The following is a 20,004-nucleotide window of genomic DNA, read 5'->3' on the forward strand; positions in this document are numbered from 1 at the left end:
GCCAGGTAGGGCGCACACAAAACCAGCGCGATCCGAGCAGCCATTGCGGAGCAGAGCCCGGGGTCTCGGACTAGTTTGCATCGATTCTCACGCAATTTAAAGGCCACGGGACACATAAAAGAGAGTCCGAACCCGGCACTGATCTCTCCGTAGGTTTGGGGTCACTGGGGTCTTGTCTTCTCTGTCACCTGGAGTTGAGATCTGGGTTTTTTTTTGGTATTGGGGTGGTGAGTCTGTAGTCTTTCGTTGTTAAAATGACGGTTAATCCCGATATTCTGGTGCTGTTATTTACCACCACATCTGGTGCAAGTGGGGACCGGTTGGGATCGGACGAAAAGGAAGTTGTACAGTTGGTTTGGCAAGTTGTGGATTTAGCGACTAAAAAGGTAAAGTGTGTCTCGGTAATATGTGTGTGTGTGTGTAGTAGCATATCGTGGTGAAGTGTGAGAGTAAAATTTGTATAATATATTTTTTAAATAAATTTATAAACAATTTTGCTGCTTCTTTTGGAAATAAAAATACAAATAGGGTTAATCTTTGAGTTAACCGTTTATTTATCATTATTTTTATCAATAGGCCTACCAGCTTGTATAAACGTGGATGTTAATGCAGTAATCGTTCATGTGTTTTTAGGTTGGCCAGGTACATGAACTGCTCGTCAGACCGGAGAACATTGAGCTTACCGAAGAGTGTCAGGAGGAGAGCGGACTCACCGAGGAGGCCTTGACATCTTCTGCTTCTCTTGAGGAGGCCATCGATGAGGTGACATCTCTTTTTTCATCTATGATTATAGCCTCGTTGTACAAGACTCAGTGAAGTGCAGACAATATTCGCTTAACATCAAAACCCGACAATATTGTTATTATATTTTTATTACGCAAGAAATCAAACGACACGTACGTGGTACACGATCGTAATGATATGAAATTCAGTCGTAACCGTTGCGTGTATCTGCTGTTTTGCAGATGATTTATTGAGTATTGTCTTTTTTTGTTCAAACGTGTTTTAAGGCTTAAATGTTTAAATACATAAGGATGTTTGCATGTGAGTTCTTTGTTCATGCGTGCATTCACTCCTTTCAATGTACACAAACCTTTTCCTTGATGCATTAATGGTTGCTCCGAAATTGTAATGCACTTTTTTTAAAAACGCACTGTTAAAAAGTTTGTTGATTGATATTTGCACAATATCACGTGAACATATGTATTAACTTAAGTTCATGTGTGTGCAGTTGAATCAGAGGTTATGTGCAGAGGTGGACACCGGTGCAGGGAACACTTTCTGTTTCTGTACTGATGGACAGTTGCATGTGCGCCAAGTTCTGCATCCTGAGGCTTCCAGCAAGGTATGAAACTCGAATGCTACTGCACTTGTAAAATCGGCAGGTTTAGCTGAATGTCCTTTAGGTTCGGAAATGTGTTTTTCTCTTAGACTGACGTCATGCTTTTGTGCTTTTCAGAATTTTTTGTTGCATGAGTGTTTCTTCACATTTTTCGACCTACGGAAAGAGTTCAAGAAATCGAAACAATCGGAAGGGGACTTGAATGACTTAGATCTTCAGGCCATGGCTGACCGTATCCTTTCAAACATGTCAAATGTTAGTTTTCTCTTTGCAGCTGACAGAGAGAGAGAGAGAGAGAGAAACAGGGTGTTGGCTTCAGGATCCCGAGGTTTTGAAATGCAAATAGACTCACAATAGTGTGGGCTCATCGAGCCAGCAAGAGAAAGCCAAGGGTGTTTAGCCAACAAGCTTAACCTGCCACACCTACAATATAACGTCTTAATGCCTACACGCAGCAAAAGTACAATAGACACAGCCCTGTCTGCGCTGTAAAAAAAGGTTAATCCAAAGTCACACTCTCTTTTCATGTTTGCATTGTGATTTTATGGAAGTGCGCTGTGTTGCATTCAATCTTTCATTAAGCAGTTATTAAGGTGTCACTCAATCTGTATTCCTTGACTGTGCTTGTGGTCAGACCTGAATGTTGTTGTAGATTCTTCTCTTCATGCGTTCACCGCACACAAAGTTCAGCTGATGTCAGAAATCGTTTTAGCGCTCATCTCTGAGCCTACCTGTAAGTTCTTTAAACCAATACATCCATCTTCACAAACGGATTTGTTCGGTCTGTTACAAACCTGTTTTATTCCCCTTCACAGGCCATACATTCTCCTGCCCTGAAAAAGTGAACGACAAGTTCGAGACTGGCACTTGGTGAGCTATTTCTCATTCAGATGAACAAACATTGATACGTGTAGCATTTTTGCAATAATAACTTTTTATACACTCTGAATGTAGCAGTAAGATGGAAAGGGTAGATGATAACACAGTGATCAGAGCTCGAGGACTTCCCTGGCAGTCCTCAGATCAGGACATCGGCCGATTCTTCAGAGGTCTCAACATCGCCAAGTATGAACCTGCAAACAGTCCACAGACAGCAAACGCATAATCATAATGCAATCTGCATACAACAGCGATCAAATATTAACCTCATAAATTATTCTCTGTGTGTGTGTAGAGGAGGTGCTGCGCTGTGTTTAAACGCTCAGGGGAGGAGGAACGGAGAAGCACTTGTGCGGTTTGAGAGTGAGGAACACCGAGATTTAGCCCTGCAGAGACACAAGCATCACATGGGCTCCAGATACATTGAGGTACAGTTATGCTAAAGATACATCTAGTCGGCTGCTCATAAATGTCTCATCATTCTGTTCAACAAAAGTCTGGATACATGAAACTTGTTACAGCTGTGAAGCAACTCTTGTTTATTGTAGGTTTACAAGGCAACAGGGGAAGACTTTCTAAAGATCGCAGGAGGTAAAAAGGATTTGACACTTTTTATGTGTATAACATCACAGCATAAAATGTATGTTTCATGTCATTTCCATTTTTTTATCTTTGAATATTATGCTGCACATTTATTGGAAAAATATGTAAGTTTGGTCAACCCAACCAAAACTCACATACCATTGATCATTTGATTTAAACTAGGGGTGCCACAATATACCGCTATCAATAAGTGTGATATTGATTTTTGTAACCGTGTTAATTCTATCCATAATTGTGATGATATCTTAAATAATTCAGTACCAGAAAGTTTTGTCTTAGAAGCCAAACATTTGAATTTAAAGTTATTTGTTTTGCAAAAAATCGAAAACACAAAATAAAAATGAATTTGACCGTTATTAATATTTGTTCTAAAAACAAGCACATATCATGATGATATCGTCACCCTATTTGTTTTGCCATGACAAAGTGAAGCTTAAATCTAAAATTGTGACTGCCCTAATTTATACTGAACATTCTGTGATCATTTCTTCACCCATATCACTCCATTACTATATTTATTCTCTCAAAACAAATATCAAAGGTGCTCCTTTCCATAATATTTAAACCTGGGCCTCTTTCATGCTAAACAAAACCTGTACCAGATGCATAATGTGGATATTTGCATTAGCTTTATAGTTTGTGTATTTCTATACTGAGTAGCTCACGTGTGCAAACATTTGTCTTGACAGGCACCTCAAACGAAGCGGCCAATTTTCTTTCGCGGGAGAATCAGGTCATCATCCGCATGCGCGGGCTTCCATTCACCGCCACGGCGGAGCAAGTTCTGCAGTTCTTCTCCCCGTCCTGCCCCGTGACCGACGGCAGCGAGGGCATCCTGTTTGTGCGCTTTCCCGATGGCAGGCCCACGGGGGACGCCTTCGTCCTGTTCTCCTATGAAGAACACGCTCAAAATGCTCTGAAGAAACACAAGGAGATCCTTGGCAAGAGATACATCGAGCTCTTCAAGAGCACTGCTGCCGAGGTGCAACAGGTGGGAGAGCAGCGCGTCCCTTAGGAACCATGCTTTGTTTGGATTGTATTTTGGTTTGTTTGGATTGTTGAACATAGGGAAACAAGTCAAACGTGATGTATTTGGGTGTGAACGTTTGTGTAGGAACTTGTATGCAAGCGGAACGGCGCTTTTCAAATCCAAGAGCAGCAATCTGCACGAGATTCAATGCTAGTTGTTCCAAATTGTTTTTGTATTGAAAAATATTATTCCGTGTAATAGAATTACTCGGAATTCCTTCATGTTAATATTTAGCTGTCAAAAGTAGCAAAGCTACTCAACCAAAGCAGGAGGTTGAGCTCACCTCAACATGCCGTTGGGCGGTCTTGTGTATTTGGTCATGCTTTTGAAACTGACCGAGTTCCTATAAGGGTGTTTGAGGACACGCCAAACCTTTTTTTTCTTGTGTTTGCATATAGACAAATATTATCTCCAGTTTGAACACAGTTCAGGCCTCATCTCTGCTCTTGAACCCCTAAATACACCAAACCCTTGACAATGTGTTGGTCTTTTGTATCTTCCAGTCATCTAATTTGTGTGTTTGTATGTGTCAGGTATTGAATCGATATTCATCGGCCCCATTGATATCCATGGCACCTTCCCCCATCCTATCCATGGTGCCTCAACCCACATTCATGCCCCCCGCTGCAGCTGTAACGGGTGTCCGCGACTGCATGAGATTAAGGGGTCTGCCTTACGATGCCAGTATCCAAGATATATTGATTTTCCTGGGGGAATACACTGCGGACATCAAACCACACGGAGTGCACATGGTGATCAACCAACAGGTAGAGAGTTCTGCCATGTAATGTAATCTTTGGGGTGATGCTTCATTACTAATTGTTTTTGTAAAACTATAAAAAGGTTGTGTTAATTAACATTAGTTAATGCATTAGCTAACATGAGCTAACAATGTTTCTACATTGTTTATTAATCTTAGTTCATGTTAGTTTCAGCATTTACTAATGGATTTTTTTAATCAAACGTTGTATCTGTTAACATTTGTTAATGCAAAGTGAACTAATATGAATAACTACATATGCATTTACTAATATTAGCAAAGATTAATAAATGCTTAAACTATGTGGCTCATTGTTAGCTCATGTTAGCTAATGCATTTACTAAAGTTAACAAATACAACCTTAATGTTAATTCTTACTTTTTTCTAAAGATAACATGTTTTACTTGAGTTTATATAAATTAGCGTAGCATAGTTTTGAATTGCCATGAGAACAGGCTGGATTAACAGGGTTTAATACTGTACTTTTTTATAAATTCGACATTTGTTTGTGTTTTTGCTCAGGGTCGTCCATCTGGTGATGCCTTCATCCAAATGCGTTCGGCCGACCGGGCGTTTCTGGCCGCCCAGCGCTGCCACAAGCGCAGCATGAAGGAGCGTTATGTTGAGGTGTTCGCCTGCTCCGCTCAGGAGATGAACATCGTGTTGATGGGGGGGACGCTCAATAGGAGCGGCCTCTCACCGCCGCCATGTAAGTTACGACGTAAGTGCCGCTGGGCTCTGGGGCTGCTTCTCTCAGCTGTGTGTGCGGGTAGGTGGCGCTTCACGCCTTCCTGTTTTTTCCCCTTCCTTTCACTCATTCATTCACTTTTGTTCATTTGGTGGGTGTCCTGTCCCAATGTTTGTGGGCAGGAATGGGAATGAGGAGCAGTAGGAACATTGTTGGGTGAATTTTTCGTTCGGATCTGATGACTGCGGTGAATTATTGCCAAGCTACTCAGATGCTTCTCCACAGCAGGGCAATGAAGGGCTTTGATTTGGGGTGATTTTGCACAAGATTTCAGTCCATATCATGACATCAATCTAAGCAAACACAAGGCACGAAGTGGAAGGTCAGGTGTTAAGCAGCTTTCTGTTGTAGTTTATTTTTTTCTTTTTCAGTTGTAGTTCTGGATAGATTTTCAGGGCAGGAACTTTGAAAGGAAACATACCTGCATTTAGCTGAATTATAGTGGGAAATATTGGTGGTTTTGGGTCTGCTGCATGCTTTGTTAAATGTGTAAAAAATAAAAAAATACCTGGTATTTTGCCAGGTCGTGCAAAATATTTTGACACGTTTACTGTGACAAAACATACAACATGATAAATGAGGTTTGTAATTGCACCTGCAGTGTTAATTGTGCGGCAGGTTTGCGTTGCCAAGTTTTAGATCCAGCAGTGCAGATTCAATAATGTGACATGTTTAAGGAGGGCTTTTGATGGGGCTGCTGTCAATGTTAATTATTTTCCTTGCTCCAGTTCTTTTTGCCCTACACACTGTAAAAAATGACATGGATATTTACTTAAAATAATTCTGGTAACAATATTACAGAAAATATTTTTAAGTACTTTAAAGCAAATTTTTAACGCAATATTCCGTGAATAAATCAAGTAAACTACCTAAATTATTTAAGCACATGTGACATGATAAACTTGATAAAAATCTGAGAATAAATACTAATTTGAACATTGGAGTTAACTTCTTGATTTTTTTAACTTCAGTTTAACATTTATTGTTGTTTACAACATATATGATGTGCAAGTGAGCTGAGAATTGTTTCAGTATTGGCATTACCACCATATCTCTTCACCTAGTGCAAAAACACACATCATGAGCTCTCAAGCACCACTCTTCTGAACTATGGTAACCACGAAACTCAAAAATACAAACAATCTCTTCTAAATCTTAAAGACAACTGAACGAAAAACACTATCAAGTCTTTCATTTTATTGTAAATCACATAAAATAGCACTTTTTCACAATAATTACTCTCCTAATGCTGGGAACTCTAAATTCACTGCTCAGTTAGGGAAAACTTAAAGAATTCATGTAGTCCCACCAAAAAAATATTAAGGAAAGATCCTTTATACATATACATTTAATACAAATTTGGTTAAAAAACAAGAACAGAATTGTATTAAGTAAAGTTTACTCAATTAATTTCATGAAATCTACAACGACACAGAATCATTTTTTACAGTGAATTGTTTGTTTAATTGGGAGACTGCATAGGACAAACAATGGGCTGGATATGGGCTGTGATGTTTTTAAAGAAACCATCTCATCTCGCTGTAACTTGGCTCATCGGCTTAAGTTCACTCAGATTCACACCCTTTATTTGTTTGATGAAAATACCTTGACTAATCACCAGTCTTATGATTAAAGAGTTTCTACAAATCTGTTCATTTAGAATCAAATCTAGTTGCCATATGCCCTGAAGTATGCATCGGTGTTTATTAGCATATGCGTAACCGAAGTTTAATTTTGGTCCAAGAGTCACGCAAGTCATTTTTTTCTCTAAATAATTCTTTAATATCCCACTTCCATTGTAGGTCTGTCGCCTCCGTCGTATTCATTTCATCCCGGGACGGTCCTTCCTTCTGGGGCTGTCCTTCCAACGGGGGCGATGCTACCTGTGGAGCAGTCAGCTATGTACCCCTCCCAGTTTTTACTGAGTCCCCGCCCCCTGGGCCAGCCAACAGCCTTCTACCCTGCCAATAATCCATTATTTATGAACTACACTGCCTATTATCCAAGGTAAGGGTTTCTTGTTGTTTACCGTGGTCCAGGATGAACATATGCATTGCCCGGAGTAGGAGATATAGAAAGCAGTAATTACATTTAGGGCAGGTGTGGATGGTTTAGGTAAACACATGTCTAAACGTGTTGCATATATTATGCAAAAGATGCCACTGTAGAAGTATATTTTGGAAAGTATACATTTATTTTATTTTGTAATGGTTTTTCAGAGGTGTAGTGTGTTGTTCAAAGTGTTTTTAAAAACGATTCTCACAGGCAGGACTGGATGTATGGGTGTGGTGGTAACAGAGTGATTGTGTCACACCCATGTCCTTTAATATAGCTTTAATGCCTATTTCAACACACTCCTTGTAGTGACAGAACTGGTTCTGGTATTGAGTACGCAAAGGTATGAACAGTTTGGGAAGGGCCCAATAACCAAAGAAAATTTCCAAGAAAAATGTCAGGTTCATTGTGCCTGAAACACTGGCAAGAAAACAATTTATCCAATTCTGTGTAGTGATATTTGTGAAAAAGAGTTTGCACACGACTTTAAGCTAATTTGTGACTCTGCCTGTGAAAACCCAGCTAAAGTGTTTTAATGTTGTGTACAAAACCATCCTACATACTGTAAAGAACCTTTTGTGAAAACATAACGTTGACATCCTCAATAGTGAGTTGACCGAGTAAGACCATATGTTCAAAATTAAAGTCATAATGACTAAAATCAAACTTAAACGCTTTTAATCTTGTAATTAGATTGATACTAGCCTCATTTTCACAGGGAGGGTCACATTTGTGCAAAAATGTTAGCAATGTTTTGATTTATGTATTTGACTAAGTTATGTGTACATCTGTTGTTATAATAACCACAGCCCCCCTGGCTCCCCCCCTAACATCAGCTACTTCTCAACCGGCCACACCCCTTCAGCTGGCTCAGTCCTCTCAGCCCCGCCCACAGCACTGATACGAATGCAAGGTCATGCCCATTCCCACGCTTACAACAGTGGAGTTAAAGAGATCCTCAGCATGGTACATGGATATCAGGTGGGTTTATAGTATTATATATATAGTGTATATATAGTACTCAGACGGAGACAATCGGCAGACAGTTAATGTTATAGCTCACTGACTGCCATTAAAGAGACAGTTCATCCGCAAATAAAAATCTGTCATTTATTCACCCACATGTTGTTCAAAACCTGTAGATTACTATTTTTTCAGTGAAAAGGAAAAGAAGATATTTTGAGAAATGTCTTTGTGGTTTTCTCCGTGCAATGCAAGTCAACGAGGGCCAATGTTGTTTGACCACCAACGTTCCTAAAAACTTTTTTTGGAATACATGTTTGAAATGACATGAGGTTGCATAAGTAATGACAGAATTTTCATGTTTGGGTGAACTATAACTTTAAGAATTAAAAAAACAGCATTGGCAAGCTTCTGGTAGTAATGTTTCACAATGCTATTGAGAATCGCAGACGGATCCAATACAAGTCATAGTTTGTTCCACATTATAAAGTGTGTGTTTGTATGCGTTTATAGGCAGGGCAGGGCTGGATTGCAGGGAACATTAAGGTGTGCCCTGTGCCCTGCGGTGTTATGCATTGAAGATTTAGATGCTTTAATGGGTTTGAGTAACAGGACAGCATAGTTGCATTGTCACACTCCCTAGTTCTGTGAAACTGGTTCATCTGGTCTGAATTCCCTCACACAAACGCACAGAGAGAGAGATAGAGAGTGAGAGCTAAGGTGAGGTGTATTGACCTGCTGTAACTTGACTGCTGTTGCTAATCTGCCTGTGTTGCTATGGAAGGCCAATGTTAGGATTTTGCTATTGAAGATCATAAAGAATTCATGTGACGTAAAACCTATATCTTTTCGTCGTTGCAAAAATCAGTAATAGTCTTCAAAGCTGCTTCCCGCACTCAACAGCATAGACCCTCTAATAGAGAATGTGAAGCTTATGTCACGCCCAATGTTGCATGTTCCAGTGGTGCCGCCATCTTGGGAGAATTATTGGGCTATTATTGTTTTGATTTGTACCGTTACTTGTTTTGTTTGATATATGGTGAAATCGTAAGTGAAAGAACAATGGGCTTCTCCTGAACCACAATGCGTAATGCTATCGCAATTTTTAACACAAAAAGACCGACCTACCATAGTTGTATTTTCTAATAAAACAAGAAAAACAAATCACTGCATTGAACTCACTAGCAGCCATCCTCCCAAGATGGCGCAACATTCAACGCGGCGTGACGTCAATTAACAGGCTCTATATGAGTGTTTGTATATATCCATGAGGTTTAAGGCTAAATGCTGCTGGTAATCACAGCGCACGTATACATGGCAATAAGAGTATCATTGTGACTAGTTTACTTTAAAAAGGCAGAAAAAAACAAGCATCGTCCCAAAACCCTGCAATGTGTGTGGAACTTATTTTAACACCACAGATTCTGGATCTGATGTTGCTAGTTGCATAGAGATTTTAATCATTTTCTTAACAAGTGAATCAGAGCGATTGTTTGTGTGTCACCATCATAAAAGTCTGTGTCCAGGTTAAAGGGTGTGAAAGGGGTTCACCCAAAGTATGTGAACCTATTTGTTTATAGCTTAACGTATGTGTTCGTTTGCTACCATTTCCATTGAAAACGCATGGTCACTATGACAAATGACAGTGTATGATATTTTGGCTGATCTTTCGTCAATAACCATTAATGAAAAAAATATGACATTTAAGGGATAGGTTTTCCCAAAAGTGAAAATTCTTTCATCATTTAATCACCCTCTTGCCAATGCAAACCTTTATGACTTACTTTTTATGCAAAAACGGAAGAGAAGATATTTGAAAGAATATTGGTAACCAAACAACATTGGCCCCCATTGACTTTCATTGTATGGAGACAAAACCAAGACATTTCTCAAAAAAACATATTTTTTGTTGCACGGAAGAGTCAAAAACAGGTTATGATAAACATGAGGGTGACTAAATGTATAATTTAGGGTGAACTACCCTATAAACATTTTGTCAGAATGACCCTCACTAGCAAGGACAGTTTATGTTTCTTAGTGGCAACACATTTTTGCTTTACTACTTAAAACATATGTGTGAAATAAAATTCAAAATATTCCACCAGCATTAATAGTATTTATGCTTTATTGTTAATCCATTAAGAACCAGACACTAAACATTTGACACAGAAAAGTAGTGTTTATTTAGCTGCCTAATGGGGTAATGAACACATTATAAATGCATCACGCACAGCCGCAACTTCAGTGTTTCCCATGGAGGCGATAGATTTGAATCAGACGTCTGCTAGTTAGTCGGCAAGAGAGCTCTCACTCATTTGAGGTTGGGCTTATTACAAATAATGAGCCATAAGCATGTATCTCCCGAGTAAAGCTAATTTCTTTCTTTCTCTTTTAGCCTGGCAACAGCGATGCCTTGTTAACTCTCCCCTCTGTGCTATCAGCCAAGCAGACTATTGGTGACCAGACACTTGGAGGCGGGGCCTATCTTGACTTGCAGCTGCTTTAAGCCAATCTAATCGCAGTGTGGAGCACGGATTCACAAAACCCCCTCAAAACAAAGCAGTTTATGCCATTCCTTAGATAGCTATTTATATATGATAAAAAAGATAAATATATGTATTTTGACATTTTAATGTATATTGCACATTGTTTTTTTTATGCATTCGAGTTAATATTCTACTCATGAGTTTTGTCGCTGAAGTCAAATGTGTGTTTGTGAGAGTTTGTATGTTTGTGTACATTATACATGCAGAGATGTTCACTCAGGAAATAGCTCCTCAACCCAGGTTCAAAAAATTTTACCCGCTGCATCAAGACTTCTCCCGTACCATTTAAGCCAAAGGACAGAAAAAAGTGTGTGTGTGTGTGTGTGTGTGTGTGTTAGTGCATGTCTCTCCCTATTGATGTGACTCTACCATAAGTATGTAAATGCGTAGAGACCTTCTCAAGCCTTTATCCTTTTTCTTTGAAGGTTTTAATTTGCATGAAGTTCAACGAGCTAGCTGTTATAATATGTTTACAAGAGTCGCCGTGCACAGCGTAGTGTATGGATATCTGCAACTTGTAGCTCTACAACAGTCATTTCGCCAAAATTGCTCAGAAGCTGAATCAGGAACAACTGTCTGCGTGTGGTGTATACATCAAAAGTGTGTATTGTCCTTACCCAATCAATGTACAAAATAATAGAGATGCGCTAGTCGACGTGTGTATGTGTAGCTGATGTAACCCGATTGATGAACCTGTGAGGTGTGTGTGCCATCATAAGCACCATAACCAAATGCATGTGTGATTTTGTTTTTACTGCACTCAGAGAGTGTTTTGGGCCTGCTGTAATGCACACAGGTGTATTTTCACCTATTGTCTGTGTATTAAGGAGAGTGTTTGTGTGCATTTGATGGAATGTGAACAGGTTGATTATTTTAACTACAGCTGTATCCCGTACCCTCCTGTTTGTCGTTTATTATACTCTGTGCTTTTTTTTTTAAATACTAGCATGTTTAGGCTTTGATGACCTGTAGGAGTAAAATGTATGACAGTAAAATAGTCAGTGTGGTTTATTTGTACCCAGACATGCCAACAAGCAGTAAATGTGCAACACTACTGTCCTCATTGATGTTACCAATCTGTTACCAATATATCTCTGGTTCATAAATATGTGTAGAAAAAGAAGGCAAAAAATGGTTGTTTGGAGAAAGTATTATTTTATTTTGATGTTTTGTTATAACTTAAAATTAAAATAAAGCAATTATTAACAACCTTTCTGAGGGATTGAGTGACTTAATCACTGACTATATACATTTCCACGCAGGTTACATATATTTTTATAATCAAAGTGGGGTTGTAGCAAAATATTTGCTCTTTCTTATCGTCAGCAGGTTGTAAACGAGAAAATAAAGTTTTAATCGCGTATTTATTGCCCTCTAGTGGGCAAAGCGAGCTTCAACACTTTTCCCTTCGGCGCGTCTTCCGTTTCTCTGTTGTATTACAAGAGTGATAAAGCAGTTTGTTGTACAAATTTTCGTTTTTATATGAAAATTGTATATTAATGGTAGCCGTAAAACTAGCAGTTTACACAAAATATATATATTAAGAAACATTGCGTGACATTTTAGCGCATGTTCGGAATGGAATACTACGGGACGTCCCTCATGTGAATGCTGCATACGTCATCAAGGCTGTCTTATTTCAGTTAAAAAACATGATAAAATTTACATTTATTTATTACACCTAACCACTGTAGTTTCATTCTTACCTTAAAACTGTTGTTTATCTGAAATAAAACTTAATAAATCTCGATGAAGTATGCAGCCTATAAATGCAGCCTTCACAATGGAACGCGCCCCTAGTGTACTACTTACTGCATATAGTCTAGCAACCTACTGGTTCAAAGATTAGATATTTAAAACAGTAGTATTCAAATAGCTAACATCATAACGTTTTATAGTGAAAAGCATGTAACATGTTCCTTAAAAAGTAATTTTGAGTTTAGGTAAAAATGTCTTGGCTGTATTGAAATACAGTAGGGATATCCCTACATTTCAGCAAATGTGGTAGGTTATCGAAAAATTCATTGCTGGATATGCACAGTATAATGCATTCCACACTGTAAAAAAAATCCACCAATTTCAGCTGCCTTAAATGTTTGAGTTAAATTAGATTATCTTTATAAATCAATTGAATTTACAGATATAGAACTGACTTATAAAATGTCTGAATTTATCAAATTCAACTCGAGTCAGTTCAGTTCAAATGACCTATAAAGCTAATTTGAAATAATAAAAAAATATGAGGCAGCTTTTTATCCGAAGTTTTTAAGTAGATTATTTTACCTGCACAGAAATAGTTAAGATGATAGTATCCTATTCCGAACACAGTCAAAAACACAGCAGGCCTATATATTGACTGCATTACGTCTGACCTATTTAAACAAACTCTGCTCTTTTAACCCCAAACCCCTCAAAACCGTGTTATAAAACATTTAGGAAAATATTTTAACATTTTTTTCAAAATTTACAATTAATTTAGTAAGTTAATAAAAATGACAGGGGCAATGCCATGCTATTAACAGAATAATCATGGAACAAATGCTTCTGTGAATGCTTTGTCGTATTGGAATATCAGTAAAATAGCTCTTGGAGGTTTGATTCAGTTTCATATAGTGTGCAACAGTGAATTAGCTAGTGCATTGAGTTAAGGGCTTTAGTTCATTTAGGACTTATCGTCCGTAAGTGCGTGTTATGTGTTGCCTCAGAGTTCTGTCATTAATAGAGCCCTCAGTAGTTTTTCTCTGTCCATCCGCAGGTCTTCAGAGCTTCACAAACACACATAAAGGCAGACAGATGAGTAGGGATAATCATAAAAAAATGGAAACGAAAAACGGAAAAAGGTGCATAGAAAAAAAAGGAAGACAGACAGACAAATAGATATTTGTTAGTGGGTGGAAACTTCAAAAAGAGATATCAAACCAGAAACATTATAATATAAAACTAACTACAAATGTTATGCGCTATTTTGCACTATTTAAAGGAATAGTTTACCTTCAAAATAAAATTTTGTCATTATTTGCACTCCCTGTCATTTGAAACAAAAGAAAAAGAAAAGAAAAATGATATTTTGAAAGATGTTGGTAACACAAAAAGCTTGGTTACAAATTGACTAGTATCTGTTGTGTCCATAAAATAGAAGTCAATGGGGACCAATGGAAAATTTTCTAAATATCACAAAAATCACAGAGGTTTCAAATGACAACAGGGTGAGTAAATGATTTCTATTCCTTTAAGGCCACTAATCCAATGTAAACAAATGTATAAAACTGCTTTGTTCAGATTTGCTTGTATAAGAGGCTCTTATTACTTAAACAGTCAATCAGTAATCTTCATACTATTTGCTCACATTTTAATCCTGATTATACAACTTGCATAAGATGAAAAAATAACAGTGGAGACAGGCTTTTATATAGACATTTTCATTGGATGCACGAGCCTGGCCGGAACTTCACATTGGGTGTATAGTATAACAAAGTATTATATGTTCATTTTATATCAATATTTTATTGTACATCAATTGTGTTAAATTAAATTAAAACTACTCAACACTTGTTTCTTTGTGGAAGTCTACCAGAAGTAAAATTTGGCCCACATAACGGTTGTTTAATTTGTTGCTACTGAAAACATCTATAGAGTGTAATCGTTGTGAGTGTTCATACCTCTGTGTGTGTGTAGCATAAGGTAGCAGGTGAGGTACAGGACTGGGATAGAACAGCGGAGAGTTAGAACACTCTAACTGTGGAACATCCTTTGGCTATGGAGAGAACACAAAGATCTAAATGTAACATCATATCTCTCACATATACAATCAAATAACTTAAAAACACTAACATGCATAAATAATACTGAAACTAGATCTATTGAGGATAGTATAGATCAGCTAAGCGTAAGGAGGGAGTTACCGGTGGATATATTGGTGGCTGGACCTGTTTGTCCAAAGAGCTATTTGATGTTGATTTTCCCATACTGGACTGGGAGGAGATGGCAGCAAGTGCTTCTGGGAGGTCATCTTCATCACTGTGGTTACTATGTGACAGAGTATATTTCAACAACAAGAAATATCTAAAACCAAAAAACAGAAATAATTAAGGTTTGCTCTTGTAACTCACAAACTGTACTGTCGGACGAGGCGTTTGCGCCGGTCCACGCTGGGCTTTTCTATATTCAGACTGCTTGATCCTGAATCCTGTGATGAGCTGGGATACCTGCTGTGAGAGACCAAAATCAGTGAACACAACACATGCAACAGCTGACACTGTGATGAAAGTGTAAAGATTTCTAACGCTTGAAAATATTGTTAGACAACCCAGAGTTTGTACATTATCTTCTCACCTGTCAGTTTGGTCTCCACTTGAAGAGTTTCCCTTTGAGTTTCCACTATCACTTTGGGTGGTGCGCTATAGAGAAAAGAGCTACCGTCACCTCCTTATTCTGTAACCTCAATATTTGTGCTGTATAAACAGTCATAGTAATCCTGGGAATAACTGTACTGTTACTATCACAGACATATTTTAGTTGAAACCAGCTTTAGGTAGTTTGGCTAGTGGTGACCTAAGCTAGTTAGCCATGGTCCAAAATACAGGCTTGAACGGGCTAAAAGGTTTTTTCATACAAATAAATAAATAAGCATTTGTGCATGAGCATTTGTGAATACATTGTCATTGTTCGTGCGGTGTGTAAGTGACATGATTTACTTTTGAGATGTTGCTCTTGAGACGTTCTTGTAAAACCGCAGGGGAGGAAGGAAGACTTTTCTCTGAAAGAGGTTTTTCTTCTGCCTGTTAGTAGTTAAAAGGGAGAATCCAAGAAATCAAATGCTTGTTTTATCACAGACCATTGATGGTTTTTCTAAGCTGATTATGAATAACTGACCATGTCTATGTTGATATGAAGGGCTGGCCAAAGTGCAGGTTCCGTTTCCAGCTGGTGCTGACTATGCAAAGATTGATCCAACTCATCGTTGCATCCAGGAGACACCACCCAAGCTTCTGATAAAACAAACACAGGAGCATACATATGAAATTCATCAATAGCTCATTTTATAGAGATAATTTATAAACACTGAAAAATATCAATGCCACAACAATGCCATGGAAGAATATTTTGGGCTATACGGTTCCATAAAGAAACTTTAACATCTGCAGAACCTTTCAGCTTACAAAATATTGGTTCTTTAGAGTATAAAAAGGTAAGCAAGAAATTATTCTTTTAAGAACCTTTGACCAAATGATACTTTGGAGAACTACAAATGTTTCTTCTATGTAATCATTGAGAATAACCTTTGTGGCAATATTTTGAAGTAAGTCGGTAACAGGGTTAACAACATTCCTCTAAATATCTTCTTTTGAGTTCTCCAGAAGAAAGAAAGTAATACAGGTTTGAAATGACAACAGGGCAAGTAAATGATGACAGAATGTTTATTTTGGGGTTAACTATTACTTGAATGTTTATTTTGTATACTGCCTTCACTTATGGATCAAGTGCATTCAGTCACAACTCACTCGGTTTAGCTTTCGTGATGCAAAGAGCTTCCTGCTTCTCGTAACCAGGGTGATGAAAGCAGCGATGCGTTTTCCCAGAGAGTGGAGCTTCATTTTCATCAACGCTGAACCTTCGCGTGTCTGCACTGCTCAAAGGAAAGCTAGAAACCACAATACACACAGACATACAACAGTTCCACATCACTTCAGTGGATTATGACAGAACACTAACTCATATCTCAGCCATATATTCACATTCCTCAGTTGACCTCAGTTTATATTTAATATTAAATTATATAGATAGACGGTATCATCACAAGCACCTGCTGGCCGGAAGTTAACTTAATTTTATATGCATTGTATTCATTTACTTTAAAACTACTCAACAATTATTCTTCTCAGAGATCAAACACATAACGTTTGTTGTCCCTGGTGAAAAAAAACAGCATGCTTATTTGGTATTTTTTGCTTCTGGTTTGTGCTGGTTTAAGCTGATCCCTAGCTGGTTTAAGCTGGTCAAACCAGCATCAAAACATAGCTTACAGGGTTGTCGCTGAAACGATCTATAAAAGCATAATTAACTGAAGTACACAACAATGCAAACCTGAAGAAAGGCATAATATTAATGGTAAAATGACATGCTGAAACATGCAGACAGGTTACTAACAGCCTATAAGTGGGTGCTAATGAAAGTAATTTCAATGGATGGACCAAAGGTAATTGTGATTGCAAATGATGTTACTACAGAGGATGGAACATGTTTTCTGAGTGCTAGTGTTGATACAAAAATGAGAATTAATGTCAAGGGTTTACAGTCAATAAAACAGTAAGTCGATTAGTGTAAACACATTTATTAAGACAGGTCTTATTGCAGCAGTCCAAAATCATTAAAATGTCCCCAGCCCTCCTCGATATGATTGAACATGTGACCAAACACAAGGTTTAGGAAGGATTCGGACACGAATATGTAATGATTACAACATACAGAACATACAGAGAAGTACCTTTAAATGTGTTTTCAAGAGGAGAAATTAAATTAAGTGTTTAGTAGAGGCATTCTAATGCATGTGTTTGTAAACAATGATGCATCTGTCTTGGCATATCATCATATAACTGATTCATCCTTAAAGTAAACTTTGACACACTAGGACTTAACCTGCGCATATCTAACGTAGGCCAGACAATCCAATAAGCTAAAATTTTTCTAAAAAAGGCCATATCCTAGCACAATGGTGCTCAGGTTTGCTTCTGAAGATCTTTGCCTAAACACAAGCACACCTGTTATTCTAAAGAGCTTGATAAACTGGATCAGATGTTTGGTGTTGAAATCAAACTTCAGCAGCACAATTGAGCAACCCTGCTCCAGTATACAAAGCCAACAGCAGCAGTTACATATTCTGACATCATCTTGAGGTTACACAATTGACTAGTTCTACATTTTCTCATAAGGCACACTTCAATTCAATCGCTGAATGATGCAAAACACTAAAAGCTAAACATTTCAACATTTCAGAGTATCAAGTCAAGATCTAGGTAGACCAAATGTGTTTTTTCTAAAAATGCATGTTATTGGATGACGCACGTCACATGATGGATGGTTGGATGGGAACAACGTGGTTGAACGAGACTCCTAAAGGTGAGATGGGTTTGTGATGCTGTGACGTTGGGTCATGGTTCCATGGAATGGCTGTGCTCAGTGGTCTCTTAAGTCTCATTGGCATGCTCAGAGTGCAGTCATAACTTTGTCTCTGTGCACCACAGACACACTCCTTCCGATGTTATCAATTATACTCCTCTCATCAAACCCAATGATGCTCGCGGGGGTTCTGTCCACATAGGAGGGTCTAAACCAGACACACATGCACATGCAGGTGAAACATAGATGAGATCAGACACATGTACTATGACATCAGCACTGCATACCCAAACATTTTCATACTCTTAGCGGGGATGTTAGCGTAACATGTTCAATTCTTACAGAAAGTAATTCACTCTAGACATTTAACTCATTTTATCACCTACATGTCAATTCTGTAAAAAAGGCTTTTATTCTATTAATTTGATTGATTTTGCAAGGCCTGTTTTGTTTAGAAACTGTTGTATTGCTTTAAAAATAAAATATATACCTGTGTGGTGGTGGAACAGGTCCCATTTCCATTGGCTGTATGTAAAGAGGAGGGGTCAAACTAGATGAATGTGTTCTTTGCCAGTGTTCCTGTGCAACTGGAATGTTGTGCTTATACTATAGGAAAAAAAAAATTGCATTCCTGTGACTTTAGTTCTTGCCATTACCTTACACAATGTATGCAACCATTTAACAAAAGTTATTTGAGATCAAATTAAAATAACTCCATCACATATAATATTAATCTCCCACATATGTTTTCCTAAACATAATTATATATATATATATGAATAAAGTATAAGAATATTGAAAAAGTACCGGTTGTATGCTTGGGCTGGCCTGAGCGCTACAAAAAGAGAAATTAATCATTTTCATTACACAACAAAGAAACAATTAAATCAGCAATCCGCTTTTATATCAAACTGCATGAATAAGCAGCTTTACCTTAAATGTGGATGTTTTGCTGGAGTGATGGCTGTGAAAACAAAAGCGTTCATATAAATGACCCTTGAACTAAATAAGCTTTTAGAGGTTGTGGGGTCAGATGCAGGTCTTATCAGAGATCATGCACAAGACATATAGTATTGAAAAGAGAGACAGAATATGGCACTCAGACCTACCCCTGCCCAATGATTGAGCTCGTGATGGATATCTTTTACTCGGTCTTCTCTCAAAAGTGCTCGCCCTCCGGACTTTACCACTACGTGTGGCTTGATATTCAGTCCTTCCACTAAAGACATAGCAAAATTACACTTTAATTTAACATTTGCTATTATTGTAAATGCTAGCTATAGCCAAGCGTGCATACATGTGCCAGTAGTAGACAGTAAGTATTTTTACATTACTGGACTTAAGTAGATATACAATGCCCGTCCAAAAAATTCATTGGACCGGCTTTAGCTTTGATTACAGCACAAGTTTGCCGTCGCATTGTTTGTGTGCAAGTTTCAGCAATATTACAACATTTATTCCCATTGCATTCATTTTTCGCCAAGATCTTGTATTGATGATGGGATAGTCTAACCGGTACGCAAAGTCTTCACCATCACATCACTCTGTGGTGGTTAATCCATGTGTGAAAATGATGTCTCATGCTCCCTGAACCACTCTTTCCATTCAGTATATTCACTTAGTCAGCTGATCTCATTCTTTGGGCACTAATGTTACTGAAACTAGACCTGACCAACTGCAGAAACCCCAGATCATGGCACTGCATGGCACAGGTGGCGACATTTTTTGGACGGGAAGTGTATAATATTGTACTTTTTACTCTTATTACATAAAAACATAATTCAACATAACTTAATACTTAAAAATTCAATGCCTTCTCTAAGATGCAATAGCATTGTCGAATTGGTGAACAAGCTGATTTCTCTTGCCGAACCGTTTAAAATCATCTTGAAAGGTCCAACAGCAAAAGACCATCTCACTGATTCAAGGATTTGTTTAGAGCAAGTCTCCAGCTAACAAGTC

General features: G+C 38.1%; 2 protein-coding genes across 5 annotated transcripts in view; one reads left to right on the top strand and one right to left on the bottom strand.

Annotated features, from left to right (window-relative positions):
• esrp1 (epithelial splicing regulatory protein 1) lies at positions 1-12,139 on the top strand. Of its 3 annotated transcripts, none has more exons than XM_056763322.1 (15): positions 1-386; positions 634-762; positions 1,232-1,345; positions 1,460-1,574; positions 1,977-2,075; positions 2,158-2,212; positions 2,297-2,407; positions 2,517-2,649; positions 2,770-2,812; positions 3,514-3,815; positions 4,388-4,621; positions 5,137-5,335; positions 7,165-7,369; positions 8,254-8,398; positions 10,776-12,139. In XM_056763322.1, exons 1-15 carry the CDS (start codon positions 255-257, stop codon positions 10,884-10,886), a joined length of 2,127 nt encoding a protein of 708 aa, XP_056619300.1. In that variant the 5' UTR covers positions 1-254; the 3' UTR covers positions 10,887-12,139. The 3 variants fall into 3 exon arrangements, with proteins under 3 accessions (XP_056619300.1, XP_056619298.1, XP_056619299.1); XM_056763320.1 differs by having other exon boundaries at positions 2-386; positions 8,227-8,398; XM_056763321.1 differs by having other exon boundaries at positions 3-386; positions 5,137-5,323; positions 8,227-8,398.
• Positions 12,062-20,004, bottom strand: part of epb41l4b (erythrocyte membrane protein band 4.1 like 4B) — a 17,540-nt gene continuing 9,597 nt past the window's right edge. The window contains exons 12-23 of one of the 2 annotated variants that reach the window (XM_056763319.1): positions 19,152-19,261; positions 18,976-19,006; positions 18,850-18,877; positions 18,533-18,648; positions 16,428-16,567; positions 15,799-15,914; positions 15,621-15,704; positions 15,259-15,323; positions 15,036-15,131; positions 14,829-14,952; positions 14,586-14,680; positions 12,062-13,691 (exon numbers count right to left, since the gene is read on the bottom strand). In XM_056763319.1, coding sequence (XP_056619297.1) covers positions 13,628-13,691; positions 14,586-14,680; positions 14,829-14,952; positions 15,036-15,131; positions 15,259-15,323; positions 15,621-15,704; positions 15,799-15,914; positions 16,428-16,567; positions 18,533-18,648; positions 18,850-18,877; positions 18,976-19,006; positions 19,152-19,261 — 1,069 coding nt within the window. In that variant the 3' untranslated portion in view covers positions 12,062-13,627. Of the gene's footprint in view, positions 13,692-14,585; positions 14,681-14,828; positions 14,953-15,035; positions 15,135-15,258; positions 15,324-15,620; positions 15,705-15,798; positions 15,915-16,427; positions 16,568-18,532; positions 18,649-18,849; positions 18,878-18,975; positions 19,007-19,151; positions 19,262-20,004 lie in introns of both variants that reach the window. The other variant, XM_056763318.1, reaches the window with a different exon arrangement.

Source organism: Triplophysa dalaica, chromosome 12, assembly GCF_015846415.1.
Source record: "Triplophysa dalaica isolate WHDGS20190420 chromosome 12, ASM1584641v1, whole genome shotgun sequence".
Lineage (NCBI taxonomy): Eukaryota > Metazoa > Chordata > Actinopteri > Cypriniformes > Nemacheilidae > Triplophysa > Triplophysa dalaica.

Excerpts from the sequence above, each read along its gene's own strand:
- esrp1 (XM_056763320.1), top strand. The coding sequence starts at position 255 with ATGACGGTTAATCCCGATATTCTGGTGCTGTTATTTACCACCACATCT. Across the intron at positions 1,575-1,976 it reads TCTTCAGGCCATGGCTGACC|ACCTGAATGTTGTTGTAGAT; the intron begins GTATCCTTTCAA and ends GCTTGTGGTCAG. Across the intron at positions 3,816-4,387 it reads CTGCTGCCGAGGTGCAACAG|GTATTGAATCGATATTCATC; the intron begins GTGGGAGAGCAG and ends TGTATGTGTCAG.